Source organism: Poromitra crassiceps, assembly GCF_964638095.1.
Source record: "Poromitra crassiceps genome assembly, chromosome: 3".
Classification (NCBI taxonomy): domain Eukaryota; kingdom Metazoa; phylum Chordata; class Actinopteri; order Beryciformes; family Melamphaidae; genus Poromitra; species Poromitra crassiceps.
Window position 1 is genome coordinate 28,814,864 of NC_139625.1, and position 20,872 is coordinate 28,835,735.

Consider the following 20,872-nt stretch of genomic DNA (forward strand, 5'->3'; position numbering starts at 1 on the left):
CCTTTTCGACACAAAATGGCCCCCGTGAGAAGGGTCTATTGGCCTCACGTTGTCGGTCAGACAAATTCAAGTAGAGTCCAGTAAGGTTTCATCAATAGCACCAAATTGCACCATTAGATTGATAGGCAGTATAATAACCAACCACACAAAAACATACAGGTAGACTGTATGTCATACGTAAATATGACATGCTAAGTTTTGAGAACTTTAGAAATTTCACTTCTGCCTGTCTTCAAAGTTCTACATGGACTGGCGCCGCCTCCTCTTGCTGACTTCATTAAATATCGTTCGACCGCCAACTCGACTCGTGTCACTCGGGCCATCACGAAAAAGGTCTGTGAGGTCCCATTTAGAAAAACTTGCTTTAGTCAGAGGACCTTATCCTTCATGGGAAGCACCCTCTGGAATAATCTACCTCCCTTTATTAGAGAATGCCCTAGTCTCGCCACCTTTAAAGGCCAGTTGAAACTATGGCTCAGATCAAACCAGCAATGTGATCATTTTTAACATATTGTCTGTCATGTTTTGCTGCATGCTCTGTGTGTTTTACTCACCTTATGTTTTACTAACCTTTTGTACTATTAATTTTTTGTACTATTAATTTTTTTCTTTTCAAGATTACATCAACCTGCCTTGGGACTACAGGTGGAAACTAGCCCTTGGGCTATAACCTGGCATATTTACTGTACGGCTGTACTGTTCATTAATGTGCAATGTCCCATTCTTTAAATAAATGAATCTGAATCAAACCCACAGCTATCATGTGTGCTCCTAATAAAGCTAATCTGCATACTAGACTCATCTCTAACATTTCTCTAAGGTGTTTTGAAAGCTTCAGAATATATATGTGAAATCCTGCATACTCGTTATAGTCACTTTTTGAGGATTCCAGGAGGCTAATACACTTCCATAGGCCATAATCAGCAACTATTTCCCCCAAAGCGCTGCAATGCACATTGGCGCTTTTTTGTTTTGCAGTAGCCACCATTACTGTAGCAGTCAATAGAGTGAAACAGGAGTGTGTGTATGACCAGATATGACCCAACAACTGAAATAACACTCAGGTCTCTGCCTGACGGCCAGTTACTTCTATAAATTGATGCAAGGTCAGATGGCATGCGTCATCATCCAGCTGAGGTGTGGCTCCGCCCTCAGCCCACCTCCCCTCCTCTCCATTCCTCCTGTCTCTCTTCTCCCCATCCAAACTCTTTCCAGCTTCTTTTCCTTCCTCTCTCGCTCCCTCCATCTCCCTCCGCTCTCTTCCTCGACACCTCACCCTCCTACTTCTTGCTCATTGTGCAGGAGAGGTTAGAAGCCAAAAATGGCTTATGAGATACCTCCCCTAATATCAATAGTCATACTTAAAAAGAAAAGAAACGGAAAAAAGAAGGAAAAAAATGTCATTGTTACAACCCGGCTCAAGGGAGTAACAAAAGGAGGGAGTCACACATCAAAGTAAAAGTTATAACAATAATTTATTACCTAAAACTAAACAACACAAACTAATACATACAAACCAAAATAACAAAACAAAAAGGTGCACACAGGTGAGGAGGGAGAGTCACTGAATGGTCTGCAGGTTTTAAGGTCCAAAGAGCACACCGGGCCCAGGTGCACTCAATCAGCCTAACGACCCCAACAACCAGGCTCCTGCAAGACAGAGCCAGGAGAGTGGGCGGATCTACACAGTTTCATACATAGTTTCAAGACTAATAGAAAATTGATAGAAATGTACGATGTACGGAATAGAATGTCTGACGACGCCCTAAAATACAATCTGGAAAGTGCTAGGCAAGTCATGAGGTGTACATATTTATACACAAATACACAAGTCAGGTGTATGTTCACATTAAAAGCTGACAGATCCAATTCCCAGATTCTCTACTCTTCCCATAGCCCTTCTGCTCCCCTCCTCTCTTCAGTCTTGTAAATGTGACGTCTCTCTCTGTCTACCTGCCCTCTCTTTCTTATCCCCTGGCTTTCCTCTTCACCTTCCCCCCCTACCTCTGTTCTCCTCCCTCCATCCATCTCCATCTCTCTAGACCAGTGGTTCTCAAATGGGGGTCTGCGGACCCCCAGGGGTCCGTGGCACTTTGCCAGGGGGTCCGTGAAAGTTTTCAGGTTACAAAAAAAAAAAAAAAAACTACATGTTACTTATTCCTTCTCAAACTACTTCCTACATGGTGCTAGTCTATCAAAATATCTTGGCTGTCATTGATTGTGTTGCATAGTGGTTTTCTGTACTGTTGACAAATTGTGATATTGTAAGTCGCTTTGGACAAAACAAAAGCGTCTGCTGTAATGTAATAATTTTTTTTTTTTTTGCAAAATCTTCATAGTTCAACAAAAGTAGTTTATGCTTTAAATCTAAAATGGTTCATGGATTACATTCTAATAACAAACCTATCAAATTAAAAGTCAAGCACGTTACCGTGGAAACAATTAAGCTTAGCCCAAAATCACAAATCAGAATGAGGGGGTCCCCGGTCTATTTTCTATCTTGTAAGGGGTCCTTGGCTGAAATACATTTGAGAACCTCTGCTCTAGACAGTTACAATGCTTTCGTTTGTTGGATCTTTCGCAGCAGGACACTGCATTAGCGCCTTTCACTCTGTTACTGTTGTTTAAATGTGCTACCATGTCCATCAATCTGCACGCAGGCCTTTCATGAAACGTGTGAGCTGCTTTGTATCTGCCTCCCTGCTTTCTTTTGCTTTGCATAGATAGAGAATACAGAACAGATTTGTTTTTGCCTGAATTTAAAAGGCCTTTAAAAGGCTTTAAAACTCTAATAACAGTTAGTGTAATGAGTGAACAGTAGCTGTGTTCAGTGGAAGAGCAGGCCCCAGCAGGCATCGTATGAGGTACAGTGCTTCTTCCCTCCAGAGACAACTGTTTACACTCTATACTCTGTTCTTAATCTAATAGACTCAACTGTTTACACTCTATACTCTGTTCTTAATCTTAATAGACTCAACTGTTTACACTCTATACTCTGTTCTTAATCTTAATAGACTCAACTGTTTACACTCTATACTTAATCTAATAGACTCAACGTGATGCCAACCACAGGACAGTAAACCACCACAACATAGTTAGTAAATCCCCTCTGACGCTCTACACTGAAATGAAATGCAAAGGTACGGTACATTACAACGGTGCTCGCAATTTACGAATGGTCCAGTGCGCTCGGAGTGCTATTTCCGAATGCACCCATAGAATCCAATGGAATAGAATGAATAGGATGGACTTAAGCAGCTCTACTCGCCCCCTGAGAATATCACAGGAACGTGTAGGTGTGTGGAACTGTAATGAAAATGTCAAAGACTGTTAAAGCCAATCAAAACATATTCAAGCAGGTTAATGGATTAAAGATTGCAGAATGAAATACATGAGAGCGGTGAGTCAAACGATTCTCTCCATAGAGGTCAACAGTCATGTGACATTGCGATTTGTGACGTCACCTCGGGTTCCGGTAGAGTATATCCCCATTCATTTTTCTCAATTACTACTACCGTAAATTCCGGACTATAAGCCGCACCGGTGTATAAGCCGCACCTGCAAAATTGACTATTTTTTTCTTATATAAGCCGCACCGGACTATAAGCCGCGGGTGTTTTAACTCATTGAGTGCCAGCCACTTTTGGAGAACGGATGCTCCCAGTGCCAGAGTTTCAGAGCGTTTTCAGTGATTTCTCGAGGCCCACAGAATATTGTGTGATATTACTATGTAAACACTGAACACGCACAAAGAACGATGAGACTCTATTCTATCATCTGCAAAAAAAAGTTTATTGATCCCATTTTCCGTTCTTTAGTTATGAGCCGGAGAAGATAGCTTGATTCATCCAAAAGCAGCAATTTTTTTCTAGAAGCTGAGATAATTGGCCTTTTGTGAAATTAAACATTTCAAGCACATCACTGACTCTGAAGCTAATCTTTTCTAATGTAGTCACACCTCAAAAATAATTTCCTTCAATAAAACAGTGAAGGCCAGGGAATTCTGTTTGGCAGAATAATATTTTTTAGCTACAACCAGCAGCGCTGGCCCCTGCGTGCGCTGCTGGTTGCAGCTTCTTGCTGGTCTTGATTTGCTGCTGGTGGGGATCGGATATTCTGGCTTGCGTTTGTCAATCCTGTCCTGCTGCCTGGGTCTGTCTGGGTGTTGTGTGCTGCTCTGCGTGCCCCCCCCCCCCCCCCCCCCCGCCCCGCCCCGCCTCGCCCCGCCTCGCCTCGCCTCAACTGCACACTCCTCCTCCTGTCTGTGGTGGCTCTCTGCTGAGTTTGCTGTGCGCACAGTGAAGGGACATCGACATCCTGCTTTTTTACAGCGTTCCGCGTGTGTTTGTCACCGGCAACGATGCTTACAGTTGAGAATAATAACAACTCCACGGTGTGGATGTGCGGATGTGCTGTCCGGCTCAATTGTGGGAGCAGATTGGCTGCTGCAGGCACAGCTGCAGTAACGTGCTTCAGCATATCGATGCATACGGATGCGATGCGATTTCCGTTTCCATAACGACTTCTTCTTTGTTTTTTCCTTGCCTTTCTGTTATGTGGAGAGCACTGTCGCCACCTAAGGGTTCTGTAAAATAGGTTAGACACATCCAATAGCTATAATATTTGTACATCAGAGGCAGAAGGCTTTGATCGACGCCCCACCGTCAAAAAACGCAATTGACGAACATGTCCGTCCTTGGCACTCTACGTTACTATTTGAAATGACGAACATGTCCGTCCTTGGCACTCAATGAGTTAATGGTATTTTTTTTTTTTTTTTTTTATTTATTTATTGTGTTTTAATGTTTAATTACCATATGTAAGGGTTCATGCACAGAGGGGATTGTCGGGAAAGAGATGGCTGTTTGAGGAAGCTCCCATTTATTAACATTTCAACAAAACAACATAACACAACACCACCTGTGTTGTTATTTACAGTGCACACAGTGTCATACAGTGTCATACAGTGTGGTGAAAAGAGGGCAAGAGAGGAAATTAAAACAGAAGTGGATTTATAGTTAGAAAGAGTGCTAAAAAAGAGAGATTTTTTTTTTTTTTTTTTTGGAAAAAATCCATAGATAAGCCGCACCGTTATATAAGCCGCAGGGGCCAAAAAAGCCCAAAAAACGGGGAAAAAGGTGCGGCTTATAGTCCGGAATTTACGGTACTCATCCCATAATCCATTCTGGCATTTCCGGCCAATCAGATTAGCAGATGATTGAGGGTTTCTACATATATATATATATATATATATATATATAGAATTTTTTAATTTTTAATAAACAAGGATGATATACAGATTTGTGGCTTCTACAGGAACATATACCATTGTTTCAGCACTGGAAGACCTGTGGTAAGTCTACGTTTGGTGGTTAAGACATAATGGCTAATAAGCAAAATCTCATTGCAGAATATGAACGGGAAATACTCTTCCTCATCATATCATCAGTTATGTCTAATGAAGCAGTTATATCTGAACATATTTCATAGCAGCTGGTGTTGAATGGTGAATGATCAGCTTAGGACTCATTTAGTTACACGCACATCTCCTTAGGTGCTGCGTTAAAGAGAAGTCTGCAAAAAATGTGCGTAGAACCAGAACACTATGCTCCAAAACTGTTTTTTTTTTGTTTTTGTTTTTATTATTCATTATAAAACAATGATTCAGCCCAATTCAACACATCTCCAATAGTGAGTGGTGAATGACAAACATCAGCCAAATGAGGATCTACCGGCAAAGTGATGAGTTTAGCGCTGTGTTTTGTCCTTCATACAAGACCACAGCCCCCGCTGACTGGCTGAGTTAGAGCCCTATTCCCAGCCTGCTATTAACAGGCAGCATCAGGGAGAGCGCTTAACACATAGCCAGGATACCAGTCATTAAACTTCAGCCCACCGTGACATCTAGAACACCCACGGGTGATATTTCCGTTGGCTGTGTCTGGAGCCCTGTGGGGGGATGGGGATGGGGGCAGTCAACATGAGGCAGAGCTGTGGCTTCATTTCAAACTGCTGGGGCTTGTCAGTGTGTAAGCTGTTGAAACATCTCTTTTTCTACACGTTTTGAAACATCAGCAGTGTTGGGGGTAACTCATTACAAACGTAACATATTACATGTAATATATTACTTTTAGCAGTAACTCAGTAATATAACTTATTACTTATAGGATTTCAGTAATATTATACCAGTTACTTTGTCAAGTAACTCAAGTTACAAATTGAGTTACATTTTATTAAATTAAAGCACATATTTAAAAAAGATACAATCATTTCCTAATCAAACTATGTGTTTTTATGCAAATAACCACTATAGATGACAATAACAAAGGAAAAGAATAACATTTAGAATTTTGGATTGTTTACACTGACTTCAAGGTGGTTGAAATTATTTTTCGGGATGTTCCGGGGCGGCGATGTCATTCTATTGCTGCTGTTGTTTTGGTAAAAGTAATGCAAAAGTAGTGTAATAAGTAATGAGTTACTCTACACAGAAAGTAATATTGTAAAGTAACTTATTACTTTCAAATGAAAGTAACTAGTAATATGTAGTATATTACATTTTGAAAGTAACTTGCCCAACACTGAACATCAGACTAGCTGATTTTAAAATGTACAGGTCAGGTCATGTTGAGGGTTTAAAGTGATATTTCCCTAACTTGATAGCAGAGCAAAAACAATCCTTCAAATGACGTTCATGCTTTTTATTCAAAACACAACAGGAATCACTCATACGTTTACAGAGATTACGATTAAGAAAATGTATATTCTAAAAATAGCTATTACGTGCAGATATGGCCTTTTTTCACCAAATATAATTTAGGTTGAGGTTTTCATTCATGTTTTTTTAATACTGTAACGAGTTGGGTATTCGTCCAAGGAACTGGAGACTTGAAGTTGGTACAGGCTCTTTATTCTTGTCTTCACAATACACGCTCCTAGCAGCTAGCTTCGCTGCTAGCTCTAAACCACCCGGTCAGCTCGCCCACCCTGGCCTGACTGGCCTCCGCCCCGGCCGCTGGTCACATATATCCCCTTCCCCCTAGGAACACACCCACACACATCAGTTCCTAGCTGCGATCCAGACACTTAGGTTGCACATCACATACAGGTAATACCTGGATTACCCAAACACGTTACACTTCCCCCACACAACTTTAATGTCGCTTCCACGCGACATGCACAACCCACACACATCCCCCTGTACCAAAACACACCCAACACAATATTTTTCCCATCACCACATTAAATTATAATTCCCCAACAACCAGTCTTTTCTTTTCAGCACCCCCGTCATAATGTCCAGTTTTTCATTAGGTACTCCGTAATGTCTAGTTTTCCATTAGGTACCCCCATAATGTCTAGTTTCCCATTAGGCACTCCATAATGTCTAGTTTTCATTATTTCCTTCTTTTTCACACATTTCAATTCAAACACAAGCCCCCCACATTTTCCTTAGCTTTTCTTTTAAACCCCATTTCCATCCCCCCTTTTCCCAGCTTCACCAATTCCCCTGAAGCACTCTTTTCGGTCCCCCCTTTTTGCTTGTTCCAGTAGCAAATGCACGAACGAGCACCGGATCGACATCCTCGTCCTCCGGTCTCCACTCGCGCCCGTCGACTCTCCAGCTGACCCTGGCGTTGTCCTCCCGGCCTCGCACTCGCTCGTCCTCCCGTCCCGCTCCCCCAGGGGGCGGCGTGTTGAGGACAGCAGGGCGGACACCATCGGCGTCGATCTCCACCTCGACTTTCTGCAGTGCAGCCGTGGGGGTTGTGTAGCGGCATGGTTGGGCCGGCTCCTCCAGCGTTGACCCCTCTCGCTCCCCCGGGGACACGAGCGCCGCTCCCCCGACTGTAACAGCATTGCAGGTGATGTCGCTCACTTCCCTCTGGCTGTTCAAAACGATCCCCGCTCCAGAGCAGCTAGCCTGGGCCGGCTCAACAGTCACTCTCCTGCCCAGAACAATCGGCTCTGTACTGCCCCGTTGCTCCGCTGCTTGTTGCTCGGGCTGCTCCCCCGGCTGTGTGTCTCTTCCAGCGTTCACACTCTTAGTGCAGTCTCTAGCTAAATGTTCAGGCGACTGGCAAGCCCAACAAAGCCTCACCTGTCTCTCCTCTCCCGCTGTCCTCCAATCCCCGACAGCCTCTTGACATTCTCTGGCTAAATGTCCGATCTCGCTACATGTCCAGCAGGCTCCCTGCTGTCCATGTCGTTGTCCCGCATACCCGGTCCGTCTCCCGGAACCGCATCGGCACCACCTCGCCACGTGGCCCGGCTCTCTGCAGGTCCAACACAGTCTCTTTCGTGGCTCTTCCGGCCGCTCTCCCCGCTGCATTACCTCCGCGCTCATCAAGTCCACCCGCTGCATGACTCTTGCACCAGCCGTCCGACCTCTCTCAACACACGGGCCTCCATGCCCGCCAGCATCGAGCTGATCCCCGCCGTCAGCTCTCCTTTCCTCCCGTTCACCGATGGCCATTCTCCGGAGATACTTGATTCTCCGCGCACCATCGCACGTGGTTGCAGCTAGCAGTTAGCAGTTAGCACCCCTGGTAGCTAACTTACTAGCGCTAGTTTCTAGAGCCAAAAAGCCGCACCACCCGTCTCTTTTGCCGTTCCTTCTCACCCTCTCCCCTCTCGGCCGAATCAGAGGCGTTACCGCTTTACTGTCTGGCACCAATGTAACGAGTTGGGTATTCGTCCAAGGAACTGGAGACTTGAAGTTGGTACAGGCTCTTTATTCTTGTCTTCACAATACACGCTCCTAGCAGCTAGCTTCGCTGCTAGCTCTAAACCACCCGGTCAGCTCGCCCACCCTGGCCTGACTGGCCTCCGCCCCGGCCGCTGGTCACATATATCCCCTTCCCCCTAGGAACACACCCACACACATCAGTTCCTAGCTGCGATCCAGACACTTAGGTTGCACATCACATACAGGTAATACCTGGATTACCCAAACACGTTACAATACATTTACACCCCTTTCACACCAAACCCTCGATGTTTATGCGGTGATCAAATCATCTGGTATGAAGTGAATATGCTTAGAAATCTGGGCGTAAGAGTCATGCCACTGTTTTGCTCTGCTGCAACTGACTTGTTTGGTCGACTTCTTTTGTTCTGCAGCTGTAACCACAAGAAGCACGGAGCAGAACACTGATGCCTGCGAGATGTCTTGTTTTCCTCCCTCTCTCGACACTCCCCGCTCATTAGCTCAGGCTAATTATCTGCTCTGCTGGCAAAGCTGCACACTAAAATTAGCAAATATTTTTGCGGGTTCACGCAAAGAGATTCTCAGTCTTAGCAAAGACAGCAAACAACAGTGAAATAATAACGGATACAAATACAAACTGTTTGCTTGGATCAGGTCTTATCAAGCATCTCCAAGAAGAAATGCTGATCTAGGTTAAGTTTTGCTGTTCAGATCATAGTGAGTGAGATGCTAACAGAAACTGGATTTCTGATGCTAGAATTGATATCTCCACCTTGGGAGGCTTTGTAAATACAGGCCTTTTGTTTTGTGTCAGCATGGCACTCGGCTCTCTGATCATATTTGTTGCACCAACAGCAATATATTGTTGTAGAAACATACATTAGCCCAACAATATGAAGATGCAATTTTCAATCAACAGCCAACCAGGAAGCTATGCATCATCATCATCGACATGGCAGAGAAACAGCAAAATCTAAAGGTAAGTTTCGAGATCATTTAGATAGATGATGCTTCCATTGTGACTCTTTAGTCTGCTTTCAACTCCATCTATGCATTTTTTCAAGGATCAACCTTCAGGGATTCACACTTTAAAGATTATTTTTGGGGCATTTTTGCCTTTACTGGATAGTACAGTAGGACAGGAAAGGTGGGGAGAGAGAGAGAGGGGGGGGACGTGGCAAAGGCCCATGGGTCGGATTCGAACCCCGGTCGGCCACACAAAGCTTTAATGTTATGCTTTGGTGGTACGCGCTCTACCAGGTGAGCCACTGGGATACACTGTTACACCACAACCTGAGGTTTATCACCAACACGTCACAGCCTGTCCACATGTTAATGAGGTAGATGTGAAGGAGACAATTATCATCCTGTGCTGTGCTGCGTTTGTGTCCATGCGCAAGTGTGTGTGTGTGTGTGTGTGTGTGTGTGTGTGCTGACATATACAATATGGCTCTGGCTGTTGCCATGGTGAAGGTGAAGGAGAAAGAGGAAACCCAAGGGAGATGCAGGCCTGATCAGACCTGTAAAGACAGGTCTAGTCTAATAGAGCTCAACAGTCACGTGACGTCTCCAGCCCCGGAAGAGAATTCTCCATTCATTTTCTCCATAGGCATTTCCAAAAATCCTTTTATAAGGAATTTTAAGGCTGGAATCAAGCCAACCAGTGACCTACTGAAGCATGAGTGACCATAAAACATTGAACCAGCAGCTGAGTCAGGCCACTCGGGTTAACCCTTTCACACCCAAAATCAACCTGGGAATAACCCTGGTTGGACCCTTGGTGTGAAAGGGGTATTTCTCACTCTCTCTCATACACACAAGCACACACACGCACACACACACGCATGCACGCACGCACACGCACACGCACACGCACACGCACACACACACACACACACACACACACACACACACACACTCTAGCTTCACCATTCACGATTCTTAACTCCCCCCCCCCATTTAACAAGCATGCCGTTACCATGGAAACACACATGGACAGCGGCCACACTACTTACTGAGCAAGATGATGGCAGAAGAAACCCTTCTGAGGACACCAGGTGTGATATCTGGAGTCAGCATGGTGACACACACTCAGTCCCTTCCAGTGCTGTTGTAACAAGCTACTTACTAGCACTCCTCTATGATACTAAATGCTAAATGCTACTTGTGCACTGGTTGTGTCAGGGAGATGGCTGGGCATTTAAGACCTGACGCGCTCAGTCACCCAGCAAAGGGGGGCGGCGGCGGCAGCAACCAGAGCGAGTGCAGGATCTGTGATAGAAGTGGAGGAAGGTAGAAGCAGCAAAGTCCCGTCTTCCAAGGACAGCATGCATGAGTAGGCCCATGATCGCCGCATCCAAATGCACCCAAAAAAAGGAGAGGTGCCATATGAGCGCGGCCGGGTACGACATTAAGGCTCCGTGGGATATTTTAGCCGGGCCGCGCACCAATACGACAGTCACAAGGATGGAACGGGACGACACCGGAGATACACACTCACAAATATTCTCTCTCAGTCTCACACACACAGTTTATAAGTAGCCTGTAACCAGAGCTGGTCATGAGCTATTCAGTAAAGTGAGAGTCAAGTTAGGCTTCAAATACTGGGGGAGTCCCAACATAATTTATATGGTGTCCATGAACAACTGCACATTCACACATTGTGTGTCCCGTATAATGCTGTTCCCACTGCTATACAGTGCTGTCATGTTTTGCTTTGAATAGCAATGGAAAGAAGTCCAACAATAACAGCTTTGGATGGGGAGAGTAGCACCGTATCACAGTATCAGGAACCACCAACTGACCCTGATGTTGTTACTCTTTGGTTTATTTCAAAGAGAAGATCCTAGCTGCAGTAAATGCTATTAACCAGCAGAGGGTGGTAGAGCTTAGTTAAGCGGTCACTCTTGACTGGGTCTACTTACTGAAGGTGGACTTTACTGACAGATGTTCAATATACTGGTAGCTGAGAAATCAGATGATGGTATAATTTAAACCTATCTATACATGTAGGCCTACCTCTATCTATACATGTAGGCCTACCTCTATCTATACATGTAGGCCTACCTCTATCTATACATGTAGGCCTACCTCTATCTATACATGTAGGCCTACCTCTATCTTCAATTGTTTCAATATTCACTCTTCTTGCTTATGTTGTGTAGCCTACACATCAACCCTATGTGACATGGTCAAATAGTCTTAATAGGGTGGAATGAAAAAGCATTTATGACCCACTGACATGAGACAATTAAAATCTATTTAGCTAATATGATTATAGTGACCTGACAATCTTTCGAGAGCAACAATAGATTTGACGTGATCACAAATGGTTAATGAGCTGGGTCACATTAGAATTTAAATCCATTTAGGGTTCCATTGAAAAACATTAAGGTTTCCGACGCCAGCTAATTCCAATGATTGAAAAAGTTTGTCTCCCAATCCTCTATGGAGCTGGGCCATTAAATTTGACTTAGGCATTTAGAAAATGTCCTAGAATAACTCCTGCCTGCCTGCCAGGAAGTCAAGCACCAATCTGGACCTCAGTGCTCCATGGAAAGCAGTGATAATGTGAGGGTAATGGTGAATACCCTTTGGTGGGATGAATACTAAACGATCAGAAGTGTACCTCCACTGTCGGGTGAGCTGAGGACGTTTAGGGCGAACAGCATGGCGTTGGAGAAGGTGGTGGCCTCCTCCTTACTGGCAAAGTTCAGCCCATAGACTTGGCGAGCGTCACGCCACTGGTGGAAGGTGGGCGTGGCCTGATTGTATTTCAGACCCTTCACTATGGAGTAGTTGATCACCACCTTGAATGGGACGGACAATAAAGAGCGAGTTAAAATCATGCATCAATCAGTCAGGAGTCATTTACTCTAGCCATTTCTAACCATAGAAGATTGCTCTTTTTCTTCCCCAAAGACCCTGAGATTCACTCCCTGGTAACTCCAGTCTTCTTCCATCTTGCCAGTAGTTGAGGCGGGAGGGGAGAGAATTTTTCATTCAATTAGCAGCCCAAATTTCCCCAGCTGGTCTTGGATTCAAACCAATGAACCAATGAACCTGAGACAACCACCACTCCCAAGGACATTTGTAGATGTGCTAAAAAAAAGACAGAATCAAAGGAAAAATCCTCACTAGAACACTTTACCACTGTTGAAATCAGTTACTGGTGATGTAGCTTGCATTTCTGGGACAATTCTTTTGTCTGGTGGTGTATTTTCTTATTCCTGTGGATAACTGGCCAAATGTAGACAATGTCAAGATATTTTCAGTGAAGCTACAATAGGTTTTGGTCAGAGTGAAATGTTCTGTGATCTCTCCTGATTCTAAAGTGAAGGAAGTGACGTGACCTTTATAGTCTGATATAGCATAGAAATGTTCAACTATAAAACATTAACGGTCACGTTTCCCCCCCCCCCTCAGGACTTCTCTCTACTCTAACAACTTACCGTACTACTCTTTACACCAGGGGTTTTCAAAGTGGGGGCTGGCCTCCCCAGGGGGGCTTCAAAAGGTTTCAGGGGAGGCTCAGTGAATGAAAGTGATACATTAGTTATTATTTGTTATCAAAAGGAGATCGCATAGAATAGCCTAAATGTGTGTGATTTGATTAAATAAATACAGTAGTTTTGGGGAATTTTACAGATTTTCCCACTTTCTCAGTCAGAAACAAATAAATGCCTTCAGACAGAGCTTTTTTGTATGTATTTGGTGTCATCTGAAGTAGGCATATGTCAAACAGTTATCTCAGGCTATCTTGGCTCAATTGTTGACTATGTTGAGTGTCTATGGGATAAAATAACATAATCATAATCTCACAGGCATCTAGGAATTGAGTGAAACTAAGCAAGTCTGAGGGGAGGCCCACTGATGCAGAATGGGTCACCCACAGTCTCAGACTTTGAAAACCCTGCTTTACACCAAGATTCAGCAATCATGCAGCGAGGAATGAGGCAGAGATAACAAGTTATCTACCGACAACAGCCTCAACAGACCATAATGCATTGCAGCCGCAAGTCATGTTATGTTTTGGGTAAGGGGTGCGATTTCACTTCTCCTCAACTGTGATAAACTCACTCCACTATCTTCATTGCTCTCTACACCTACACCTCGATACCTGTATGTGTATTGAAAGCAACAACACCTGTTCTCTGAAGTCGAAAGTCATTTGAGCACACTTCATCACAAAATAACTTGTGGAACGCAGTGACGTTCACAGATAATAACCGTGTCAGAGCATCCGAGGGTGCATTTTTCCTTCGGCTGGAACAGATGATGAGATCTCTATACACTTGCAGCTCCACAGCTCATACAGAAACGTCTCCCCAATCAGCTGGGATTGTCCTCACTGCTTTCACGTGTCACCGTGTCAAAAAATATGGACGCAGTCACCGTGATGTTACCCATTGGTTTTTGGACTCCCGTTTTGAAGCCTAGAGCAGCGGGTCCTTTTTTGTCTTATGTACCCCAGGTAGGTACAGTACCGCCCCCGTCTGGCAGAGTCAGGTTAGGTAGGTAACCCCTTGAGCTGTTAGCTGCCAATAGTAAGTAAGTAAAACTTTATTTATATAGCACCCTTCTCAACACGGATGTACAGAGTGCTTAACAAAAATTAAAGCAATTACAAAATATAAAACACAATATAAAAGCAAGGGACATAAAAACAGAGCGAGTGAGGAATAAAAACAAACATTTGGTACAGAAATCAACAAATCAAATCACATAAAATCACGACATACTGAAAGCCTGTCTGAAAAGGTGAGTTTTTAAGTTGCCCTTTAAAAATCTCCACTGAGGCAGAGGCTCTCAGGCCCTGGGGAAGAGCATTCCAGAGCTTAGGGGCCACCGTCGCAAATGCACGGTCCCCCTTGGTTGTCAACCAGGTTCGGGGCACTCCCAAGAGGCCTAGCTCAGAGGACCTCAGGGCCCGGTTGGTCGTGTACGGGTGAATAAGATCATAGATATAGGTGGGGGCTTGGCCATGGACAGCTCTAAAAGTGAAAACCAGTATCTTAAAATGGATTCTAAGATGGACAGGGAGCCAGTGCAGGGCGGAAAGGATCGGAGTGATATGGGACGTTTTCTTGGAGTGAGTAGTCTGGCTGCAGCATTTTGGACCTGTTGTAACCGGTTTATTGATGTACCCCCTCACTCATACGTGTTCTTTGCACTGCAGAGAGAACACTGTGGTTGCGGTGGTGGTAAATCCATACATAATATATTTGTCACTGAGCTGAATTTGTCACTGTTTGGGCTTGGCCTTTTTTCCCCTTTTGTCACCACTGAGCTCCCATAACTCTAAATCCGGAGTGACAGCATTAACTAGATGTTTGAACCATTTATCCATGTTTGCTAGCTACTTGGATGGTGCACAGTTTTGACATGCGTGAACGTGACCTCTTCACAGTGTAAGGTGGTGGCTACACTGATCCGTGGTGTCTGTCCATCTGCGTTCATTTCTCTGTTCACTTCCATTCATTTTCAACACAGCTGTCCGTGGAGCACTGTTGAAGCGTACGTATCTAGCAAATTTGCATACATTTTGATGGACAGAAAAGTTCAAGAAGGCTGAACTTTTTCAGGATGGACGTATCGTCTGTTTAGCCAATCTGTTTAGCCAATCAGGTTGTCCGCATCGATAAATAACGTAGTGTTATTTTACCATTATAAATATCAACAACTAGCCAGCAGATATCAAAGCTGGTGGGCTTTATGGAAACAGCATGACCCGAACTGGCCGACCATTACATCAATCTGGTCATTCAGTGGCATTTATTTTGCCACATAAGTAACGTAGCGCACAGACCTAAAGCTTGTGGCATACTCTTCGCGCCCAGCCAAGCGCATAGGGCGCACGGCGATTATGACGTCATCACACGGGGCGTGTCGGGGGGCAAGGCCTGAGCGCAGCGCGGCGCGTCCATGGAGATTTTTCTATCAGCGCGTCGGGTTTTGCTGCCTGTGCCTGTGAGATCTCCGTGGTAGGCTATCAGCGGATATCTGCTGTGATTGAGTCCTCACCGTCTAAAGTTGCCTTTGAAGCATGGCGTTCGATTATAACGAACTAGTTGTGTGGCTTAGCCTTCCCAAATGTTGAGGGTCGTTTTTTATAATTTAATACATAGAATTGGGAACGTTACATTCAATTTCATTCAGACTGCCTGGAGCCTGGAGCTGCGCACTGAGTATGTTCTGTTTTGGCCCGCGCAGAGTGCGCGCGCCCTCCTCGGAGCCCCGCCTCCAGCGCGTGCGCGAAGAGTATGCCAGAAGCTTAACAGCTAGATAACACCAGCTTTCTTCTTCTCTCGGTTTATAGGCGGGTCGCTGACACCTTCAAGGACAAGGTGCTTACCACCACCTGCTGTACAAGTAGGTTACTTGTACATGCAACGGATATACATCTATCCATTTTATAATTCTGTCCATTTTCTGACGGATCAGTGTGGCCACGGCCTAACAGTTGACACCTGCCAGGGGGGAACTAACCGTGGCACACACGTACCATTTCCATTTGGCCTTATGAAATTACTTGGAAAACTTAAAAATAAATCATTTGGAAATAAGTTGGAATCCCCAATCTTTCTAAGTACCCCCTGCAACCTGCTCAAGTACGCCTAGGGGTACATGTACCCCTAGTTAGGCTGGGGTAGCCTAGAGTATGGGAGTGTGGCAGTCGCCATTTTGGGGTTCTCGTGTGAGATGGCACAGGCCAGGGGTTTCCCACAGAGCCACAGCTCCGCCTGCTATCGTGCCCAAAACATACTCTAAACAGGTATAAAAATGCACCCCTGTACAGTTGTCATGAAAGGTGAAATGAGCTATATAGGCCAAAACTTTTTGAAATTTTTTTGACCCAGGCTGTGAATATGTTTAATCCTGTTGTAAAGTCTGGCATTTTAACATGAGGTGAATGGGGATTTCCTTGCTTTTGGAGCCAGCCTCAAGTGGCCATTCGAGGAACTACAGATTTGATCACTTCCACATACTATGGGTTCATCTGTCCAACCCTGTGCTTGCCTTCATGTCTCACCTGCTGGTCCTGCAGTTTGACGCCCACCACTCTGAAGGTGTTGTTGGCAGTGTTGTGGTAGATGTTGATGCGACTGAAGCCTTGCTGCCCCGGCTTGATGGGCACCCACTTCTTACTGGCATCGTCATAGACCATGACCGAGGCCCGCGCCTGGCAGATACTCTGTTCACTGGAGAGACAGAGAGAGAGAGAGAGACAGAGAGAGAGAGAGAGCAGGGGAGACATTAAAGTTAGTATGGGGAAATTATTCTGACTGTGGAGAGATGAAGAGGTTATTGGAGGCTTATAAGGCTTATAAGGCTGGATGTTGATACTCGATACCTTTACGGTATTGATCAAAATAACCCAGTACCAAGTAGTACTGAAACTTCTCTAGTCAAACAATACCTGCTGCATTCGATCCTTTTTGTACACAGATATAGAAAAAAATTACTATTTGTATGGTTTTGCTCGTAGCCAATCACTGCAAGCATTCTTTGATTTAATGCAACGTGTGATTACCGCAGCAGCTACAACCCATACAGTCTTTGGAGGTGTATGTGAGTGTATATGAGTTGGCAGTTCAGCGTGCAGAGATGCCACCAAAGCATTCCAAAGTATGGCTATAGGTTGTTTTCAGGTCACGTGAAGATGGGGTGAGATCATTGACTATTGGCTTGTTTGCAAACCACGTGATCATGCCAGTGGCCAACCAGCAGCAGGCTACATAGGAAAGCATTAGCATTTTGCTGGAAAAATCGTTTATTTTCATTGTATATGGAACATATCCTATATGTTTTGCAATCTTCTTGCGATACCTGCAGCGTGGAGCGGCAGCCAGCTCTCTTGCATACGTGTAGCGTGCGAGATTTCTAGTTATATAAAAGGTAACAAATTATTGGTATGGGTAACACTATAAGGGTACTGGTATTGGTACTGCTATTATACAGCCCTATTGGATTATATAGGTGAACTAGGGAGATACTTTCATTCCCCATACTGCACTCTGGGTGCTCCCTTATGGACCAGGACAGTGCCAGTATGAACCACATGATAAAAGATTTGAATCTGCATTTGGATGAGAATGTGGTTTTGTTCAATAAAAGACGATCAATGGAACAGAGCTACTGTATAGTTAGCTGGTTAGTGGTTAGCTTATGGGTCGAGAGTGAGCCACACCTTTCTACAGCTACCGCTACAAGTCACCGCTTCAGGAATAAAATGTTGCCGCAGTGGGAATCTGACAGCTTGAGGAGAGGGAGGGGCTGCCGTTTTGAAACCCTAAAAACAAGAACCTAAAAACCTCACCCTCAAACCAAGCTCTGGAAAATTCCCCTTTCCTGGGCCTTTAGTGTGGGATGGTGCTATCACCTCCTGGGCCTTTACTGTGTGATGGTGGTATGATAATGGCATAAATGTTCAGAGGCCTATAGGGGCAGCAGGGCGTGTTGGGGATGCGGGGTAATGACACAGTGTGTGTCTCATCAACAAGCTTATCGACAGCTGGAAACTCATTTGTAAGCAAGTAATGACACACACACACACACACACACACACACACACACACACACACACACACACACACACACAAACAACTGAATGTCACGAGGAGCAGAGGCGGCGATGGCAACACTGTTTCGCGCACAACACAGAACAATAATTAACTAGCTTTGACAAATAACCATGTTCACAACCACAAAAGTGAAAGGGAATTCAGTTCGTTAAGACAAGACAAACTTGACCATTCAATTACAGTATGTGGTTTAGTACTTCTATATGATTCACTAAATACACCAGAAATTACTGGTTTCAAGGTCAAATATGCAAGTTTATAAATAACCTTATGTGTTATGTGGGACTAGAGATGTAACGGTATGAAAATTTCACATCACGATTATCGTGACCAAAATTATCACGGTTATCGTATTATCACGGTATTCGTAAAGAAATGCTGAAAATGTTCAAAAAGTACTGAGAGACTCACTGAAATCATTTTACGTTTTACATGGAAAACTCAGACCCAAAAGGGATTGATACACTCACTGAAATCATTTCTCCAAGGCTGCACGTTTGCATCTGGGAGACTGTTGCCAACTTTGGTTGATGATGGACAGTATTTACCATGTTTTTCAAAGCACTGTAATCACGGTACCATGGTAATCACGGTACCACGGTTTTAATGATAATGAAAATTTGAAACTGTACGGTTACCGTAAGGAATTTTATCACGGTTATCATTAAAACCGGTTATCGTTACATCCCTATGTGGGACTATACCAGAGGTGCCCAAATTATTTTCTATGAAGGGCCAAACATTAATCTGGATGGAGGGCCCAGTGCCAAAAAAGAATCTTCATGTTATGTGAAATTACATTCCATTAAAATGTGTTACAGACAATTTACATTCTAAATCTAACATACATTTTTAAAAGAATAAAAATGTAATTAGAACTTTTATTAAAAACTTTTATTAGAGTTAGATTTAGAGTTGATTGAAAAAAAAAGCTTTTCAATTCATTTTCAAAAGGAGAGACACCTTTCTGACAGAAAGTACATGCAACTCAAGGTGCGTAACCCTTTAATTTAACCCCCCCCTTTTCACCTGACAGGGGAAGCTTCACTGGTAGGACATAGCACGTGGGAGGATCACACTATTCCAACCAGTTCCCCTCCCTCCGAACAGGTGCCCGAACGACCAGAGGAGGCACCACTTCAGCGACCAGGATATTGCATGTTTTGGTGAGGGGTTCCTATATGAAGCAAACCCCCAGGGGGCACGAGGAGAACATGCAAACTCCACAAAGAAAGGCCCTTTTGATGACCCCACCCGGGCGGTGGGCACTCAAGGACATGCGGACGGGCACGCACTCCTTCAGCGCTCAGTGTCCCAGGTGGGAATCGAACCCAGGACCTTCTAGCTGTGAGGCGACAGCACTACAACTGTGCCACCGTGCCTACCCTAACCCTAACCCTACCGATAGAACCTATTCTCATTTAGATATCTTGAGGTGAGAGGTCAAGGAACCCCTTTGAAAATGGCCATGCCAATTTTTCCCCTCACTAAAATTTAGCCTAAATTTAGCCCCCTTCCAGACATGCTGGGTTGACATGGTGGTACCAATCGATTCCTTAGGTCTTCTAGTTTCATATGGTATAATCGCTCTAGCTTTAGAAATGAGCCCGCCACAGCTTCCGAAATACAGTAACATCAGCCGTGTTTTCCTTCTTCTTCTTCTTCTTCTTCTTTCAAAATCCATGGTGGGCCAAAACAAATTGGTCAGCCATGGACTATACCGTCCTGAAGTTGGCAGCGTGTGGGAGTGGGGCTATTAGAATCACATCAGTATGAAATGCAGAACAGGTGGAGAGGTGATCTCTGGCTCTCTGGCAGAGGTGAGGTTTAAACGCTCTGCTTGTGGAACCTGTGAAGTTACTAAATGTTCTTCTCATTTTCACCTTCAGCGCCTCAGGGAGACTGAGCCTGGCTCTAAAGCTGCTCGCATTACCAGTCTGAAGGCGTGAACACCAAGGAGAACTGACCAAAAACATTGTGCACAGACAGCAAAGGCATAGTGTGCCTTTGTCTCTGCTCTGTAAAGTATATAGCGTAATATGTAAGATGCCAACACGCGAACCCCCCAACACACACACACACACACACACACACACACGCACACACACACACACACGCACACACACATGATCTGCCGCTCCTCAGGAGGAACCCAGTAGGACACCTGAGAGAGCCCCCTGGAGCAGACTGACATGTGGTTGGCTCTCAGCTGGCTTTCTGTCACTCGGATGCTTTCCTGCCATCATCATACTCTCCACTTCCCTTGCTGCCTGTCGCCCTGGCAGCTGGCAGTGCTCACACACCGCTGAATAACTTGCTTTCCTTGTCAGACACAGTTTTGGGAGTGTTGACTGAGTGATGATGACTCACTGCAGAGTAGACTGCTGTTTGCTTAACAGGTCTGTGTGTGCAGGAGTTTCATTCAAAAACTGCATTATCCTGCATTTGAAAAACACTTAGAAAATGATTATGCGCCTTATGGGTTAATTGTCCCAAAATGTATATATAGCATTTTGGATGAAACCCCTTACTTGTTCTCAGTGCTACACTTGTGCTATAAATTTCACAGTCAGATATA

The 20,872-nt window shown here is 44.6% G+C and overlaps 1 protein-coding gene across 1 annotated transcript in view; it reads right to left on the reverse strand.

Moving 5' to 3' along the window:
* Positions 1–20,872, reverse strand: part of evla (Enah/Vasp-like a) — a 49,579-nt gene that overhangs the window by 9,316 nt on the left and 19,391 nt on the right. Inside the window, exons 2-3 of the mRNA XM_083632636.1 lie at positions 16,743–16,911; positions 12,339–12,519 (exon numbers count right to left, since the gene is read on the reverse strand). Coding sequence (XP_083488762.1) covers positions 12,339–12,519; positions 16,743–16,911 — 350 coding nt within the window. The remainder of the gene's footprint in view (positions 1–12,338; positions 12,520–16,742; positions 16,912–20,872) is intronic.